General features: G+C 32.4%; 3 protein-coding genes across 8 annotated transcripts in view; 1 reads left to right on the plus strand and 2 right to left on the minus strand.

Moving 5' to 3' along the window:
* The window catches only part of LOC122505964 (neurobeachin), a 170,280-nt gene that overhangs the window by 117,969 nt on the left and 32,517 nt on the right, over positions 1-19,794 (plus strand). The gene's annotated exons all lie outside the window — the stretch shown is intronic.
* LOC122505968 (protein mab-21) lies at positions 3,378-6,548 on the minus strand. Its single transcript, XM_043617885.1, has one exon. The coding sequence runs from the start codon at positions 6,176-6,178 to the stop codon at positions 5,078-5,080; it is 1,101 nt and encodes a 366-aa protein (XP_043473820.1). The 5' UTR covers positions 6,179-6,548; the 3' UTR covers positions 3,378-5,077.
* LOC122505967 (protein mab-21-like) lies at positions 10,653-16,080 on the minus strand. Its single transcript, XM_043617883.1, has 2 exons — positions 13,338-16,080; positions 10,653-10,976 (listed from the first exon to the last, which is right to left on the minus strand). Exon 1 carries the CDS (start codon positions 14,476-14,478, stop codon positions 13,378-13,380), a length of 1,101 nt encoding a protein of 366 aa, XP_043473818.1. The 5' UTR covers positions 14,479-16,080; the 3' UTR covers positions 10,653-10,976; positions 13,338-13,377.

The raw sequence follows: 19,794 nt of genomic DNA on the forward strand, positions 1-19,794 counted from the left end.
TTTGTATGTTTCTGCAGAATGATTTCAAGCCTTTCTTATATTATTTAAATAGGAAATCATTACTGCGGGTTGAAAACACCCAGCCTTACGCTCACCAGATTGAGAAGAAACTGCGTATATGTTTAAGATGTAAGTGCTACACATGCTTGTGTTATATTATTAAGTGCAGTGCAAATATTTCTTATATAGCAATGGTAATGAGCGATTTCCTTTAGAAAGAAGAAGGATAGAAATAAGTTGAGAAAAGTTAGAATGCATTGTTAGTACCATAAATGTGAATGTTATTGTATTTTAAAAGGATAAAAGAATAACGTTGCTATTTATGTATGGAAGAAGAAAGAAAGATAAAGCAGAGAGTTGATAAAAGAAGCAAAAAGAGGAAAAAAGTGGAGTGTCGCATTACCGGTTAGGCCCTGAGCAATATCTTTTTCTCTTGTTTTATCATGAGACCTGTAAGGCCGAACGGCCAATAAAATTAAGAGACACCAACGACCGTGACGCGCCGCGCCGGTGGTAAAGATCGAATGGGACGCGCCTGGCTAATCTCGATGAAAAACAAGTACCTGGACTTGGGACTATTTGCGAGTGCGTTCCTGTGTCCCAACTCGTGATAAATCATTCCTCACATTCTAAAGGTTGTAAAATCATTTAATGTAAGCACGTATTCTTTACGCACATATACTATACGTTTTTATAATCTTGAAAAGCCGCGCGCATAAATCGCTTATTTCAATCGCCCTCATTCACAAAGGTTTCATCAGAAATTTATCTGTCTCTAGTAGGATAGATTCTGGCGAAAGGCGAACCCAAAATAGACCCGCAACTACTTTTTAACACCGTTAAAACAGTTTAATTATGAAATCCAAATCACATTCTTAAATGAATTTGTCATGTTTGCAATCTCAGCCTCATAATTCAAATTAAGAAACCTATATATTTCACAGTAAAAAAAGTCTTATTGTCAGCAATGAAAGGTACCTTAATTTAAGATGCAGCATTTTAAAGACAGCTTTTGTTTAATTTCAAATCATATTTTTTTGCTCAATTTAAATAGCAAAGAATGTGCTAAATTTAAAGCAATCATGTTAAAAATCAGCAGTTGTATACTTAATATAAAAAAATAAAAATTTTATTAAAAGAAAAAGACATTTTAGAAAGGTGTAAAAATCAACTGTGAAAGGAACCTTTGTTGCAAAAAATTGTAGGTTATGTTTATGGTAGTTTTTGCTTCATTAAAGATTTATTTTTCATTATTTGACATCAGAAACATTTTTTATTTAATGTTTTTTTGCTCTCTAAATAATTTGAATCATCGGAAAATCGCTGAGAATAGGCGAATAGCATATCGATATAGCGATAAGTGTGTCGCTGATTCAATCAGCGTATATATAGACTGAAAAATCAGTGAATGAACTGCATACACTGAGAAAACTGGAGTATTGGACTAAACATCTGGAGGGACAAATCGTTGATATTTGAGAGTTAGCTATTGGATAACAATCTAAATGTTCAAATACACCATTGACAGATATTCGTGCCATTTCTCTTGGAGGGAAAATGAGTTTATAACAGAGGGACAAATTAACCATCTTGAGAAATCCCTTCCTTATCCGGCGCGAAATGAATAAATATGGCAACCTAACCCCTAAATTAAATACATAAAATGTCAGAAAAATAATTTCGCGCGCATCAGATCGTACACATTTTCTGCGCAACTTTTAACCCTCAGATATAATGGGAGAGAATACACAAGTAGATTCCCATTATCAATTCAAAATTTATTTTAGAAGGACTATTCAACTCTCTTCATAAGCAACCTAGGAAACATACACTTTTTGAACCTCTGAATTTGACTCTCCATTTTTCTCAGTGTACTTATAGCTATATACTCAATCAGCGACTTGACGCTGATTCACATTTTTAGAGTTTCTCAGGCTTGGTATATTAGTATTGTTAGAGGTTAATCTTTTTTCTAAAATTTTTCCGATTAATAATAATATAATAAAATACTAGTAAATTATAATTAATTTAACAAATATTATCACTTTTGCACCTCACAGACATTCCTCATTTTATTTTAGAAAAAAACATCTCTCTTCAACTTGCAGTTCGATTTTGTGCTCCAATTTTGTATATATAATTACACACTAAAAAAAAAAGTTTTACTTTCAGCCTCTTTTTGAGGCTGAATTTAAGGTGTAAACGGAGTCAGACTTTTTTTTCCTGTGTAAAGTTTGAGAAATCTGACTATCATATTAATGTTAGATCACTTATTGATTATCGCCGGGCTAGTTTGTCGGTATTTTTGAAAAAGTCTAAATATTGTAAAAATTATTGTAGAAAAAAACACTTGGAAGATTATAATTTAAAAATGTGAGGTTAGAAATAACATTACTGTCTTTTCTATATACAAATTAATTTTAAAAATAGAGGTTTACAAATTTTTGGACATCACTGCGCCCTCTCTTCCTTATGATATAATATATGCTTTAGAATTCTCCAGAAAATATAAGCTTCATCTATTGAAAATATTTTACGAAAAAAGTGTTCCAAAAATTAGCACTGCCTATCACTTTTACTCTCTAAATCTAAATCAGTGAAATTCTATATACTGCAGATCAGTAAATTTTAACAGATAATCAGTGACTCAATATATATATATATATATATATATATATATATATATATATATATATATGATTAATAATTGTCAATCAATCAATCAATATACAATATAGTTATAGCTGTGATGGGCTTAAACTTGGTTGTTTTTAGATGTGTAAAACAACAACTGTTTGTTATAATGTGGAGGTATATTGCATATTAGAAAGCTTGCTATAGTATTTAACAATATTTTAAAAAGATAAGAAGCGACAGCTCCTACAATAGTTATTTTTAATACCGAATTTAAAAAAAAAATTACTGAAACCATTCATGTTACCAGTTAATCGCAATTAGAAGTAAAACGCGCCTTTCTTCTGGAATGATATCACGAATAACAATAACTTTGAGTGCCTGTCGTTTTGTTAATGTTTCTATGTACAAGAAACCATTAAGATATAGAAGAGACCAATTAGCTTATCAATACATAAACCGGAATATAAATAGTGACATTTATTATTCCCAAAAATTAGAGTTATATTATCAAACATTTTTCCGTTCACTATTATGTTCAAAATTTTATAAAAGATTTATAAAAATTTCAATCAAATGGAAAAACTATATTATAAGATCCTTCAATAACTGTGAAAAAGTATTAATTTTTTTAATTATCCCCTTGTGCAAAAAAGAAGATTCATCTCTATTCATTAAAAACAAAATCTAAATTATGGTGCAAATAACGATTACAGAAATAGGAATTCATTAAAAAATCATCATTTGCATATAAATATCATTGTATTTTTACTTTTGTTACATTTTAATAAATATTTTGAATCATATTTACAATTGCAGTGACGACGAAAACAAATATTCAATGAAAAATTCGCTGTTGCGAAAAATAATTCTCTTTTTTACTTTAATCCACTCATGCGCATCCATATATTTTGAAGATTGTTTGACAATATTCGACAAAATTGCCGTCGCAAAATAGAAATGCTCACTCGTGTCTTATTTACAAAAACACAATAACAAATAAATAACTCTTTAAAGAGTAAACAAATTTTATTTCGTTTATTCGCTTTTTATAAATATTTAATTAAATATTACAAAAGGAACTATTATAATTAATCAGTTTGTCATTAAATGCCCAAACGATGTCCGTTTTATAATACAGTCTGAATCTCTTTTTGCGAATAAATATACATATATATATATATATAATATTTAATAAATATTTTCCATAATATTTGTTTTTAACGAAATGCATTCAGAATTTTTTTTTATTTGTTTCAACAAAATATTTCATATTTCTCCAAAACTTATTAACGGCAAGTAAATTATAGCTTTCAAGAGAATCAAATGTATTCTTTAATTATATAAAGGAATTATTTAATTTCTCAATGAAATTATTGATTATAAAATAATCTTATGTAAAAAATGTTTCATTTTCAGTTGAAAAAAGCTTTTGTTTAAAAAAGGAAACCACATTACTGATTAACTTTCAATTCCAGAAAAATATTAACATAGGCCCTTGTTTAAAATTTTTTTATTTTTATTTAAAGAAATTTTTTACTTTTGTCAAAAGAACACACAGTTTTGCATGTTAAAATTGAAATTATTATTATTTTAACGTGGTTATGTAATTCTTTTATCGTTAGTCGAGTGATTATACCTTTTTAAATTAATAAAATTTTTCGAAACAAAAAGAATATTTGCAATTAAAGATTTTTTGTACAAATATATTTGAACGTGTATACATTAAAAACGATGGTTTAACAAAGTTATTAAATTTTATGACTAGTTTCTTTTACATTGAAAATTATTTAAAATTTAATAATTTAGAATAAACATATTAGCTCGACTATCGACTAATCCCATATTAATTTTTCTCAGTAATTAGATTACAACAGATCATAATATATAAGGGAAATTGTGTTGCAAGATTTTTTAAGGAAGCAAAGTTTTACTTGTTTTTTGTTCCTGCAACTTATATAAACAAACAGTTTTTTCATCACTAAATTGTTGTTTATAATCCACCAAGCACCCACTCCACTTGTCATCAATTTGTGTACATTTCCCACTAAAGAAACAACTTTCACTGATGTGCTCTTAGCGTTTGAAACACGACACTAATTTGGGCATATTGGCATGAGCATGAATCACGATGAATCACGATCCAATCACAGCACCATATTATTAATTACTTTTTTAAATTGCAGCTTTAGCTCAATTCGGAAACATATTCCGCGCGCGTGTATATGCCAAGTTCTTCTTGCAGTTCAGTTTTTACAACGTCTTGGCTATATGTAAATTGTAGGTAATATAGAATATTGGGAAAAATGTTTAACACACACTGATTTAATGCAGTACTGCTTTAATGGCTTCTGCAAACCCTATTTTCAGTTTTTCACAGATTTCGTTCGAGTAAAAACACTTGGAATTGATAAATAATAATTTTCGTAAATTCAAATGCGGACTATAATTTTTCCAAAGCTCGGCTATTGGTCAACAGTTCCCTCGTTAATCTCCAAACTTGCTTGGCAGCGTTCTCCAAGCCACTGGGCGACTTCCCCTTGAAGAGATCCAAATTGGGAAGAAAGTAATGGGGACACCTTCTGCATTGCAGACACGAAATGAGCTGCAGAAAGATCCCATTGATTCGGTCTGCCAAGCAAGTTTCGTCCCACTCGGCCTCGTGCGGATGCTTCTCGCACTCGTAGAGCAAGAGTGTTTTCATGTGGTAGCTGGTGACGGGGTTTCCCGGGAGGTCGAGGTGCCGATCCCTCAGGGTCTTCAGGATGCTGAGGCACCTTTTCCTGCTGGCGCCCTGGAGCAGCCGGTTCTCGGCGTCGATGAAGGACAGAGCCCAGGCGTCGCCCTCCATGGCAGACTGCTTGCCCTGCAGCCCGATGCACTCCTTCGAGAGCATGTCGAAGCCCTCGGCCTTCACTTCGGCCACGATGTTCGGGTGCGGCCAGGGAATGTGGGGGATGGGCCAGTGCGAGGCCGAGCGCGGCCACAGTCCGGCGCACTTGAAGGCCGGCGTGATCTGCACCACGTACCGCTCTCGGATTCGCAGCTTCACTTCCGTCGTGTCGGCGATCATCTTCACCGAGTCCCTGTAGGCGCACTTGTCGCAGGCCTGAGCCACCAGGGTCTGGAACCGGGACCTGATCTTCCGCGCCGAAAGATACCCGGAGGCTGTGATGAACTCCACCCACAGGGACATGGACCTCTTTCTTCCGTCACTCAGCTTCAGAACCGCGCACCCAGGGAGAGTGCCGTCGTCCACGAAGTTGAGCACACCCATTTGATTCAGGTAGATGACAATCTCGAACTCGGTGGGAGAGATCACGTCCAGACCGTCGAACCGTCCATTGTAGTCCGTCAGGGACGAAATGAATCGCGGCTCCTGCACCTCCACCTCCTTGAGCACGTCCTGCACGACTCGGCAGACCTCCTGGATCGTCTTGGCCACCTGGTTCTTGCGGGTCATGACCCGCTCTCCAAAGTACTTGTTGATCTGGTAGGCCATCTTCGTGGAGGCGGAAAGCATGTCCGATGGCACCAACATCATTCAAGTGCTGCAACGAACGTCAGTTGCTGACGATTCACCTCAACATCTCACTCGAGCGGCGCACTGGTGCATTGAGGCGGACTGAAGATGCGCGACGCTCCGAGGGCCTCGAGGCTGAAGTTGAGTGCAGACTGTGGCAGACTGTGGCGGCGGCCACCACCACGCGAGGCAGGTGATACTCCCGCCCCGCGAGCGTGGCCACACCACGAGCCGCGCATCCGCCGCCAATGAGCGCACCTCGGGGAAGACTCAACCTCGCCTACTCGCGCCGCCCTCGAACCACCTCGAACATCGATCCTGCCAACCACCACACACATGCAGGCGTACGTGTAACGTACTGTACCTAAGTTATGGCTATGAATTATGCAGGACGCTTTCTTACCGCTGCTCCGAGGCTTCGGCCAGGGTGAGACCGAACACGAGAACTCCCTTATTTATTTCCAAAGTTTCGATATGGCGAATCCCGCACGTGATATTCCACGTTGAGGATTATCTGCCTCGAGTACTGAAGCTATCGCGTTACAGTTTCAAGTTTCGAGTGACATGAGTCATTCTCCTCGATTTATTGTATTTCTTTTCAAAATAATTGCACGACGATTCGTCTTGTACGAGTTTTCATGTGCTTTATAAAGTTTATTCATTATTATATGCGTCACGTTTCACGACGCACTGTCATTCTTCATGATCATCGAGCGATTTTGAGTTAAGCACAATTGTATGTGTAGAAATTTTGACCGGGACCAATTAGGAAATTTAACCCGGCCCTGGGCTTGATGAAACCGATGGAGTCATACTTCATTTTTCTATTTCAAGACTTGCAAAAAATTCGCGACTGTGGCATAAGGTAAATAATACTCGAAAAATTTGCTGTGTGTTCTTTAGGGGAGAAACCATATGTACTTGAAAATTAATTGTCTATTTGCAAAAGGCAAATTAATTCAATTGATCCTGAGAATGCAATCTAACTCAAAAAATATTGCTTCTTTTCATTTCACAGTGCAACAGAATTTCACTTTTTATTATTTCTGGGATCGCATAGGGTGGGAGAGATTTTTATAGGTTTTTTATGCCTGAATGCGAATCCGTAATCAGAATTGTTCCATCACCCTAGGTTTTCGAGAAATTTGACCTTGAAAATTGAAAAAGGACGTTTTTGAGATACTTTTTGGTTTTTTATCACCGTACAAAAATTTTTTCTGGGGTTTTCATGATATGCGTATATACGAAATAAGCTCACATCCTCCTCAACAATCTCCAATTTGAACATTTTAAAAATATATATTTTCCGATGAGTATTATCTTTGTTTTTGTTAAATTATTGTTAAAGAATTTGAAATGATAAACAAAAAAACAATGGTCAATTTATTTTTAATTTTCCTAAGAATGTAAGTTTCGCTTTAGTAAATCATTGGTTTCTGCTTGAGATTTAATGGGTTAATATTAATAATATTAATGTTATGTTAATATTTTTCTCACTGTTATCCCATATGACGTTACGATTCGAACTTCAAACAAGGATAGCTCATCGAAAAATAGATATTTTTAAAATGTCAAAATTGGAGATTGTTGAGATGGATATGAGCTTTTGTACGCATATCATAGAAACACTACACGGAGAGAGAATATATATTAAATTTTGTAAAAATATTTTCAAATTGGGGAAAAAGTGCAACAAAGCGAAATTTTGATATAGAAAATACTAAACTTTAAAAAAAGTTTTGTGAAATTTATTAAAGTTATATTAGAATTTAATTAATATTCTTGATATTTGATATAATTATACTAAATTTCACATAAGTTTTTTTAAAGTTTAGTATTTTTTATATCAAAATTTCGCTTTGTCGCACTTTTTCCCCAATTTGAAAATATTTTTACAAAATTTAATATATATTCTCTCTCCGTGTAGAAAAAATTGTTGTACCCTGATAAAAAACAAAAAAATACCTCAAAAACGGCATTTTTGATGATTTTACGATGCGACGCGAACTTGAAACAAAGATAACTCATCGAAAAATAGATATAGTTTTAAATGGTCCAAATTGGAAATTGTTAAGGAGGATATGGGCTTTCGTACGCATATAATGAAAACCCTATAGGAAAAATTTTTATACCCTGATAAAAAACCAAAAAGTACCCCAAAAAAGGCCTTTTTTCAATTTTCAAGGTCAAATTTCTCAAAAATCTAGGGTGATGAAACAATTTTGATTACGGATTCGCGTTCGGCATCAAAAAACCTATAAAAATCACCCTATGCGATCCCAGAAATAAAAATGCTGTTGCACTGCGTGTTTTTTGTCAAGAGGAAAAAAAATTTTAATGTTCTTAGTCTTAACTTAAAGGAAAGGGGGTAAAATTCTTAAGACATCCCTAGAAGCTGATTTTGAAATTTTCATTGTTTATATTTTCTTGTTATTCCAATAAGCGACCTGCACGGGCAGCTTAATCATTTATTTATCGATTTAAATCCATCAAACTATAGTCAGGCCCACTCTGAAACTTTTTGCAAAACCTTCTTAGCATTTCCAGGTATGTTTTTTTAAAAAAAATATAAATTTATCATATCCAAAGTTAAAAAAATTTAATTTATTTATAAAAATTTTTGTTTTAATTATTGAAAAGTAGAGAGAAAAACAAAACTTTTTTCCTTTTGTCAAAAAATGAAAAGAAGTAATATTTTTTGAATTATCTGACATTAAGAATATATCTATATTTACAAAAAGGAAATTTTGAAAATTCATTACTCAAAAATTTAGCTTCCAAAAAAGAAAAAAAATTCGTATCAGAATAGAAAAAAAATATTTTTGGTTGATTTTAAAAGGTCGACTGAAATCTCACGTGGAATTGCCCATATATGAAAAAACACAGATCATTAAAAAAATAAAACACTCAAGTCACCACATACTCACTTATATCTATATAGTCAAGCTATAATGATAGAATTAAAAAACAAAAGAACCGTTCTTTTTCAAATATGACTAGGTGTGTTTATTAACTTAATTGTTTTATTATTATTATTTTGACCACTGCGATTGATAAAATCGTTATATTTATGTAATCAAAATAATTTTTTTAAACAACCTATATTTCACGATTTCCCAAAAGAATGCTAATTCAGATTTAGAAAGCAACGGTTATAAAAGTAATAAACTTTATAAGTGATGGAATGTTCTTTAAAATTATACCTATTCAATTATTATTGCACGAAAATCCTGCAAGCTTCCAGAAACATATCGTACAATTATTATGTATAGGGGAGAGGTACGCATGTTGAGACGGGTTCTGTTTTTCAGTTATAATTTTTAAAAAACAAAATTTAGCGAAAAATTCGAAATGCTTTCTTAAAATTATTGTCCAGGGCTACAACATTGCCAAAGAAAGTTATTTTTTTTGGACAAAATTGAAAAATTTATAGCTGATTTTTTAAACATGTTATTTTTGACCAAAAAAAAAAGTGGTACGCACGTTGAGACACCCATAATAATTTATTTTAAATTGAAACAAAATGAATAATTACGTCAGATTCTAATTGTTTGTTGTTTATTTACTTATTTTGATGGTCTTAGCTCAAAGAAAAAAAATTAAAACATTAAAAATTAACTTAAAAAAAATAATCAAAAAATAAAATTTTATTTTGCACAAAAATAATTAATCGAAATTTTTATATTCGCAATTTTTACAGGTGAAGAACATGTAAAACGCTTAAAAATTGTGGATTCAAAATCAATTTTAATGACAGTACTATTTTCAAACCGTGAGCGTTTTAACCTGCGTACCACAGTGTGTCTCAATAACGTGCAGACCTTGCCGTTATTTTTTTAAAGCTTTGAAATTATTTGTAGATGTTAACGTATGTCTAAATTTTCGTCGGAACTTTAAAGTAGAACCAAAATTGATAAGTAAATGTTATCCGCAATTTTTTCTGCCACTAAAAAATACAGTAAATACACTAAACAGAAATTCTGAAAAACACTTTTTTTAACTAAAAAATTGGTTCGCTCTAGTTCTACCGAAAAAACAGGAGTTATTGCGCTTTTTTTAAATAAAAAGTTTGGTATTAATGATACGACAAAATGCCAATAAAATTTTTGGTATTATCAGTTACACAGGTTATAATATCTTAGTGTCTCAACGTGCGGACCGTCTCAACGTGCGTACCTCTCCCCTACTACTTCCGCCAGAGTAAAATTTACTTCAAAAATTATAAAAGTTGCAAGAAATGAGCAAAAATTTCAACAGTTTAATTTATGTAAATATAATCGTTCGTATAAACAGTGTTTGTATAAAAATGTATATATATATATATTCATAATTTATCAAATTTCTTTTCAAAATATAATATAGTTTTCAGAAAAGTACGATAGTAAATAACATATAGTTTTTACTAAAAATTTGACTGAAATTGTCAATAATTCGCAATTTCGAAGCATTTTTAGGACCGCATATTAAAATCAAGGTTTTTTTATTTGCAGTCTCACTCAAAGTTTTATTTAAATTTCACTTAGGATGCATATATACACTGTAAGAATATTTCATTTCACTAGATTTGTCTGTTTTTATTAATTACAAAATATAAAATTATCTATATACAGTAAAGTATTATTATATAACGTTTGAGTTACCCCTGCGATACACAAACGCGCACTTTTGGATAACAAGAAAACTCTAAATCTGAATCAGTAAAAATGTTGAATGAATCTCAGTGCACTAAATTGTAATCAGTGAATTTTTCAGATTTCTTAAAACATTTTGTGAAAACTTAAACTTTAGATTCTTTTCATTCACCCCCAAGTCGAATACACTGTAAAAAAAAGACATATTATTATAAGATACTTTTGTATAGTCACTTTTAAGTTGTTTCGAAAAAGTTATCAAAATCATCTTAAAATACATTGGTTTCTAAGCTAGAAGATGGAAAAATAAGATGTTTTAAAAATCGTCTTAAAAGTGCGACTACAATGTATTTTAAGATGTTTCTTTTTGCAGTGTAAATTTATCTCTTTTTAATATATTTTGGAAAACACCTACGCTTTAAGTACAGAGTAGAAACTGTACGAAACTTTAAAAAATGTTTTGGAATTAATGCAATAGTATATATATATATATATATATATCTGAACAACACTATACACTCAAAAAAATATGTTTATGGTACTGCCATAAATATGGTCAATTCTCACATATATTGTATTGGTGGATATGGGACTGCCATACAATATTGCTGTTTCAGCTATATACGCAGTGTAGAACAGCCATATGTATGTGAGAGACAGTAATATGTATGTGAAGAACACCAATACTATGTATTTTAAGAACATAAATATACAGTATATTGCTGTTTCAGCTATACGTCCTAACCATACGAGTATGTCGGAATTGACAATATCATTTTTTTACAGTGTAACTATTTATTTTAATAGATTTTTTTAACAGTATATAGTTTAAGAAAACTATATATATACTGTTATATATAGCGATAAGTATATATACCACTAATTTCAAAAAGCTTTTATGTGCTAATTAATCAGTGAGAATTTTATTAGCACTTTCTTAATCAGTTTCTAAAAATTTACTAATAGTTAATTTTAATAGTATATGAAAACTTTTGCACATCACCCTTACTTATTATATTTGAACTATTTGTCCCTAACAAGTTTCGACTTCAATTACTATATATAGCCACTTTGCTGTTTACAAAATAGACATTTTTTTCAGCGTATAGAATATACGTATATATGGCTAAATCCATTAAAATATGTAACCGACAAATTAATATTATGGCTTACTTGTAAAAATTAAAATCTTTAAAAGAGGTTCGTTACAATCATTTTTTATAGTTTACTATTAGACATTTAATGAATATTTATTTTCATATATACCTACATTAAAAAACTAATTGAGATAGTATATATATTTTAATGCGCTTCATCATCCTTATTGCTGTAGATTTTATTTCTACATTAAGTTTAATAAAAAATGTATATCAGTAGAGTTTTCTATTTATTTCAATAATATATATCATGTGTATAAAAATCCTCCAAAATATACAAAGAAAAAATGGTTAATTAGCGCTTTATGCTTTTTGAAATAAGTGCTATAAGAATATATATACTTATCGCTAATTCAGATTTAGAGAATACTATACACTGTTGGAAAAATTTTGATTAAATTTAATAAGTTGTATAATATGAAGTAAATGTATGCGTAATACCAATAACATTGAAATTTAATATACATTTTTTGTTAGGATTAATATACATTTATATTACATGTAATACAAATTACATTGTCAAAATTAATGTAAATGTATATTAATCTTAATACAAATGTAAATTAAATTTCAGTTCTGGTATTGCATATTTAATTCATATAGAATTTAATAAATTCAATACAGATTTTTCTAACTTATACAAAGTAAAATCTAAACTGCTTCATAGAACTTGAATTCTGTCAATTTTTACTATATTTTCGGAAGAAATGCTATATTTATTAATTTTTACAAAAATACACTTCTAACCTATAGAAATTTTCATTCTGAAAATAATATAATATAATAAAATTTACTTTATTCGCACTGAGAAAACAATAATTATTTAAATACAAAAATAATTTTAAGTGATTTTGTTTAATTAAAATCAGTTTTTAAGCTTAATCTCAATATATATAGAAAATATTTACTGCTTTGATTCAAAAATATTATTTGTTTGAATAATTATATTTCATTCAAACATATTTTCCGTCTTGATTTAAACAAAAAATATATACGTTCGATTTAAACTTAAGCTTGTTTGACTATATAGCATATGTAGATATTTTAAGTTTAATTTAAACAAAACCTTTTTGAATATTTGTTTATAAAAATTATTTTTTCCTTATTTTTGTAACTTTAAGTGAAACATTTCTCAAAATCATTATTAAGTAGAAAATAATAATTTTAAAAAGTATATTTTGAGCTTAAAATCCCTAAACTTTTGTAGGTTTGGCTTTACACGCATATAGCATAGTTGAAAACATATTTATTAAAATTTTTATTAAATTTAAAAGGAATGGCATGTAGGTTTTCTTGAATTGTCATAAATAACATCTATATATACAGCATAAACAAATTAAGCGTATAGAAAGGAATCGAATTGCAACTACTATGCAATTCACATATACATACATATAATGACATACAATTTCTGCGAAGGGAAAATATTGGACTAAAGCTTCTCGAAAGCTCGACTATTGGTTAGAAGCTCTCTCGTCAGCCTCCAAACTTGTTTCGCAGCATTCTCTAACCCACCAGGTGACTTGCCCTTAAATAGGTCGAGGTTAGGCAGAAAGTAATGAGGACACCTCCTGCATTGAAGACATGATATCAGTTGCAGAAAGATTCCATTGATTCTGTCAGCGAGACAACTCTCCTCCCACTCTGTTTCAAGTGGATGCTTCTCACATTCATACAGCAGCAGATTCTTCATATGATAGCTGCTCACCGGATTGCCAGGAAGGTCGAGATGGCGGTCCCTCAGGGTTTTCAGGATACTGAGGCAGCGTCTTCGACATCCTCCCTGCAGCAGTCTGGACTCGGCCTCAGTGAAGGACAAGACCCAAGCGTCGCCTTCCATGGCCGACTGCTTCCCCTGGAGTGCAACACTCTCCTTCGAGAGGAGGTCGAACCCCTCGGTCTTCACCTCGGCCACCAAACTGGAGTGAGGCCAGGGAATGTGCGGAACGGGCCAGTGGGCCGCGGACCGCGGCCACACTCCGGAGCACTTGAAAGCCGGCGTGATTTGCACGACGAATCTCTCACGAATTCTCAGCTTTACTTCCGTTGTGTCCGCAATCATTTCTACTGACTCCCGATAAGTGCACTTGTCACAAGCTTGGGCAACTAGAGTCTGGAACCTAGACCTAATTTTCCGCGCCGAAAGGTACCCGGAAGCAGTGATGAACTCCACCCACAGGGACATGGACCTCTTTCTGCCGTCGCTGAGCTTGAGGACCGCGCAGCCCGGGAGGGTGCCGTCGTCGACGAAGTTGAAGACCCCCATCTGGTTGAGGTAGAGAACGACCTCGAACTCACCGGGCGAGATCACCTCCAGGCCCTCGTAGCGTCCGTTGCTCTCGGTCAGAGACGAGATGAACCTCGGCTCCTGCACCTCGACCTCCTTCAGCACATCCTGCACCACCTTGCACACTTCGCGGATGGTCCTTTGCACCTGACCCGTTCGAGACTGGACTCTCTCCGCGTAGTACTTGTTCATCTGGTAGAGCATCCTGTTGGACGGAGTGGCCGCAGTGTCCGGGGGCACGAGCATCTTCCAAAGCCTTGTTCGGTGCAGACTACATTTTGAGTCACTTGCTCGTCGAGCGGGTGCCGGCCGGTATCCGCAGCGGCGTGCAACGAGATGTGCCGCCGTGTTGTGGCTTGTGTGGTCCAAGTCCCGCCTTTTCTAGCCGAGGGTCACGTGGCGTCTGCGCGAATTAACCACGCCTTCCCGCGACTCATCTATCTAGACCACCTCACTGGTATAGTGCTATTGCTTGTATTGTGTGTGCAGCGCGGACCATATTTATCCGAACCGCACGTGTTCGTAAATACACACACTGCGCCCAACAATTCCGTGCTTTTGCAGTCTGCAATTGTTTATTGTTAATGTCACGCTGATTGTCACTGCTGATACTTCCAACCGCACTGAAAATCAAACCATCGTTGGGTTGACAAACCCGAAATTCTTTCTTTTGTATAACTGAGTAATGACATTAAAAAAAGTCATCAACATTAGCAAAAGTCGAAACAGTTAACAGAAGCAATGTGCCTTTTATTTCGAAGCGAAACTTTACTTTTGTAATGGCAACGCCAGATAAACCGCGAGACTCTTTCATTCACGGATAATTGAATAAAGCTGGAGAATCCAATCTACTCAAAGTCCAAGTGGAAGATTGGTACCAACCCCAACGGCAGCAGTAGCAGCAGCAGCAGCTCGTCCTCTAATGCGACTTGATTCATGAGCGTAGCACGCGTCATGCTCTGCTTCGAGGGGTCAAAACGCTCTGCTACATCAGCCCTCGAACGGCGCCAACTCAAGGGCCGAGTTTCATCCTAAATGTGCCTTTCATCATCCCATTTCGACTTAATTCGTTTATCCCCCGAATTATTTGTACACCCGCTACATAATTCCACCATAATACCAGTAGGATATCTATATACTATAAAGCCGTGATTTATAAATAATTCTCAAGCTTTAATTATATCTTTATTCAATTCTACTCGATGCGATGGAAAATTTACTTATATATTTAACCTGTAGAAATTTATAAAAATCTCATCTTTTCGCTCAAGTTCTCGAGTATTTTTAATTTTTATTGCATATACATATTTTATTGAAAGTCTTATTAAGCACAGATTTCATTTGACATTTTTTTCGTCTACATTAATAATTTCGGCTCAAGTAGAAATTCGAGATCATTAACTCTCGGCGAATTTCAACTTGAAATTCTTGATGAGCTACGAGAACCGATTCGATAAGATCAGTGTCCCTTTTGCGACCGGTGTTTTCGCTGGTGTTACGTTCAAGAAAAAGGATAGAGTTCTCATCGTCTCAGCGGGGAATCTGTTGAAGAAAGACGAACGATTCTCTGTATCAAGATCGCATATTGAAACGCCTTGTATATATACATATATATTCCATTGCGACAAGAGCCGCCTGATTCATTCTTTTGTGTACCTGCTGCACATAGGGCAGCACATTCCACAAAATGCGTATAATGAGATTGCGTAAAGTCTACTATACGTTATCCTATTTAATATAACAAATATGTTTCATATTAACAAACACATTTCACTTTACATTATTTTCTTATTTTTATTGCTTTCTCATATTATATAGGAGTGATTTCAGTGTTTTACGCGACCTCAACAACTAAAAAATCGATATTATGCCGATATTATGCTCGTGTTTACCGATAAATTATTATAAATTATTATAAAAAACTAGACAATAAACATTTAAAATTTGACATTTTTATACCTCCTGTTTTTTTCTACGGGGGTAAATTGACCCAAAAACACTGTATTTTTTTCATTTTTTGAGATAAATGTGTATAAAAAATTGTTTATGGGGTGTGTTGGTTCTTTAAAAAAAATCATTGTGAAGAGAATCCCGTTTGAATGTTTAATTTAGATTAAACTGTCTCCCCGAATAAATTTTGCAATAACTGTAATTCATTTTCTTTAGAAATTTAAAAGATTGTGTTTTTTGCACACCCTTTATTTAAAAAAACATTAGAGTTTTAATTTTTTATTATTTCTAATTATTAAATTATTATTTAAAATAATATAGTTTTATTATTTTTAAGCATTAAAAAAATGTTGAAAAACGTAACTTATTTTTGTAGTTCTTATATTATATTATGCAAGGATCAGAGGAATATTATAATATATGTATATTTTATGAAATCAGTAAAATTCTCTTCAATCACAAAAACTAATTTTACTATGTTCACTATTTTATAAATCAAACTACACGAACATATGCGTATATATATATATATACTTAATATATCCTCAAGTAATCTCAACTAATCCAGGACGAATGGTAAACTTACAAATATTTTTAAATATGTCCCTTCTATTAGATCCCATAAACTGTTTGATCTCGTGTGACCTCCTCTCTCATTATGTACCTTTTTACAAATCCTCACAATTTTTTGTCCATGTTCTGTAATATAGATGAGTATTCATAGTAACAGCTTTCCTGACTTTCAACATAATAAAAGCCTATTCTTATATTTATTTCCAGTTTCTTAAATAAAGCAGATGTATTCGTTTTTTAAAAAAGCAATTAATATTTTCATATAATTGTAAAATATGATATTAGAAAAGAAAGGGAAATTTCAGATCATCATACATGACACTAAATTTTAGTGGCTGCCATCCATCAGTTGAAATGATTTGCGTAAACATTAAGATGCTGTTGACAATAATAATTCGGATGCTGAGCATATATATATATATATATATATATATATGTGTGTGTGTAACGGCTTCAGCATGCGCAAGATGAGTTTCCGTGTAGTGTGCATAACTTTGAACGTCGGTAGCAAAGTCGCTTTGAAGTTATATATGTCATGTTTTGTCTTTCTATTAAGGACTTGATGATGGTAAATTTAATGAAAGCCGGAGGCGCATTGGCGTCTCTCTGTCTGGAACCTTTGTGCGGAGTCGAATGCCGCAGTGCGTTTATCTCGTGTGAGGCTTGGTAATAAAGGTATGAGAACACGCACGTGGCCCACATAACTCACATCGCCCTGACGATGAGATCGGTGAATCAAAATGAATGTTTCCAACACCGCTTCTACGCAGATAGATTCCTAAGTGCGTTTATTCATCTCGAGCATTATTTTCAACATCGTCAACAGCCTGATGCTATAATTCTTTTTTGCCGCACAGCACTCACTGCCGCTCGCTATGCTCGGGATTCCTATTATTTCCGGTGATGAAGCTTTTTCAGTCCTCCACATAAGCGAGATCAATTTAGAGTAGCAAGCTGACGATTTCACACTATTTCTTTTACGAATACATTTTAAAGTAGTAGGTATATCGCTTACATTTCTTAGAGATTTTCACTTATTCTCTGCAATTCTTCCCTAATAGAATAGAATGCTGCAATTCTGGTTAAATCAGGCAAAAGTATTTAAATATTATCAAATTTTGCATCGCAGCAATTTATATGATAAACATGCGCGCGACAAAGTGAAATTTTGATATAAAAAATACTAACATTTAGAAAAACTTTTGTGAAATTTAGTATAATTATATCAAATATCAAGAATATTAATTAAATTCTAATATAACTTTACTAAATTTCATACAAGTTTACTATGAAGAAAGGGAATTATCTAATAAGCAAATCATTTTAAGATTATGCTTGTGTCAGTTTGACATTGATTATTATATATATAACTAATATACGTCTTTTCTTGAGTAACAATAAAATCAGTTTTTTCAAATAGTTTGTTTGTAATGAAGACTTAAACATTAATGGTCTGAGACAAATATACGTTTATTTAACTCAAATACACGGAGAAAAATGGATATTTAAGGTAAATATCTGGATGTTAAAGTTTAATATTTTTATTCTTTAACATATAGGGACAGCTATCTAGATAATTAAAATGTGATTTGAATATCTAGATATTAAAGTTTAATATTTTTCATGTTAAGAGTCATAATATATATTATTTTTTCAATATCTACTTTTGAATATCCAGTTTTCTCCGTGTATTTATGTTTAAATAAAACTTTTCTCTGAGTGTGATTGCTTCAAAGTTTTTGCTATTAATTCATCGATACCAATAATCAAGTTTACTGTGTTTTACAGTATGACAATGAGAAGATTGGTTTTTAATAGTTAGAAATATGTGATTTTACTACATGAATCATCCATTAGGTGAGTCATTCTTATATATATGAAAAAGCGCAATTTTTAGGAAAAAAGCATGCAAGTAATAATAGGTATATTTATAGTGATTCATGTCGAAACGATTATATGATTACAATTTTCGTTCGGTTGACAATCGTTTGTGTCTTTGTTTGACAACGAACAGTTCGCACAATCTTTTGTTTAATTTCGAATTGTATCGATTCGATTTTCAAACGATAGAATTCCACCGAAATATTGTTAAGTTGAAAATGCCAAATTTCACTTTCTAAAAGTAATATTGAATAGGTACAACCTATAAATATAGATATTAATAAATTGAAGAAAAGTCTAAAATATGGACATCAATCTTAATAAAAGACAATTATCAAAGTTAGAAATAAAAAAAAATATGTTAAAAATGTATTTTTAGTTAACCAAAAAATTGTTATTGAAAATTTTTACTTTCACGCATTACAGATATATTTGATTTTTTTTTTTTTTATTTTTACCGTTTTTCTTTAATTTTTTAATAATAAAATAATTATTTATTTAAACTGCAAATATATTTATTTTTTATTTGTGGGCATATCTCTGGAACCTTTAACTTTCATGTCCCTTGCATATATTTTGATAATTTCAATAACTTTTTACTTTATTTTTGTTGGAAATATTAGAGCTTGATAAGATGAATCAGTTCCAAAAGGTTTTACATTAATTTAATATAAGGATAAATAGGTAATTATTTCAATTTGAGTGCCCGATTTTTTACAATATCTGCTTGTCCCTAACCATACTTTCGGATGGGTTAAACCATTACGATATAACTTCGTAATGAATAAGAATTACTAATTCTAAGACGCATCTTTTTAAAGTTAATTAAACAGTGAACACTTTTCCGTATGAAAATTAAAAATTTATCAATTGTGAAAAAAGTTATAAGCTTTTAAAAGTTGTCCCTCACCTTTAACCTTTTTGATCGTAATCGACATATTTATTATTTTTCATTAATAAGACAAATGGCATGCACATCAAAATGACTTACGGGAAATAAAAGTTCAAGTTCTTAGAATTATTTTGAGACATTGTAATTGTAAATGTTGTAATGACTGTTGTAATTTAAATAACAGAAAAGACGTGCGTACAAAATTTGAAAACGACCATAATTCGAGTGATATACTCCACGAAAATCAAATAAAAGTATTTGAAAAG

This window comes from Leptopilina heterotoma, unplaced genomic scaffold (genome assembly GCF_015476425.1).
Source record: "Leptopilina heterotoma isolate Lh14 unplaced genomic scaffold, ASM1547642v1 Lhet_381, whole genome shotgun sequence".
NCBI classification, from domain to species: domain Eukaryota; kingdom Metazoa; phylum Arthropoda; class Insecta; order Hymenoptera; family Figitidae; genus Leptopilina; species Leptopilina heterotoma.

What these genes read in the sequence shown, in the direction of transcription:
- LOC122505968 (XM_043617885.1), bottom strand. Translation starts at nt 6,178, where the DNA reads ATGATGTTGGTGCCATCGGACATGCTTTCCGCCTCCACGAAGATGGCC.
- LOC122505967 (XM_043617883.1), bottom strand. Translation starts at nt 14,478, where the DNA reads ATGCTCGTGCCCCCGGACACTGCGGCCACTCCGTCCAACAGGATGCTC.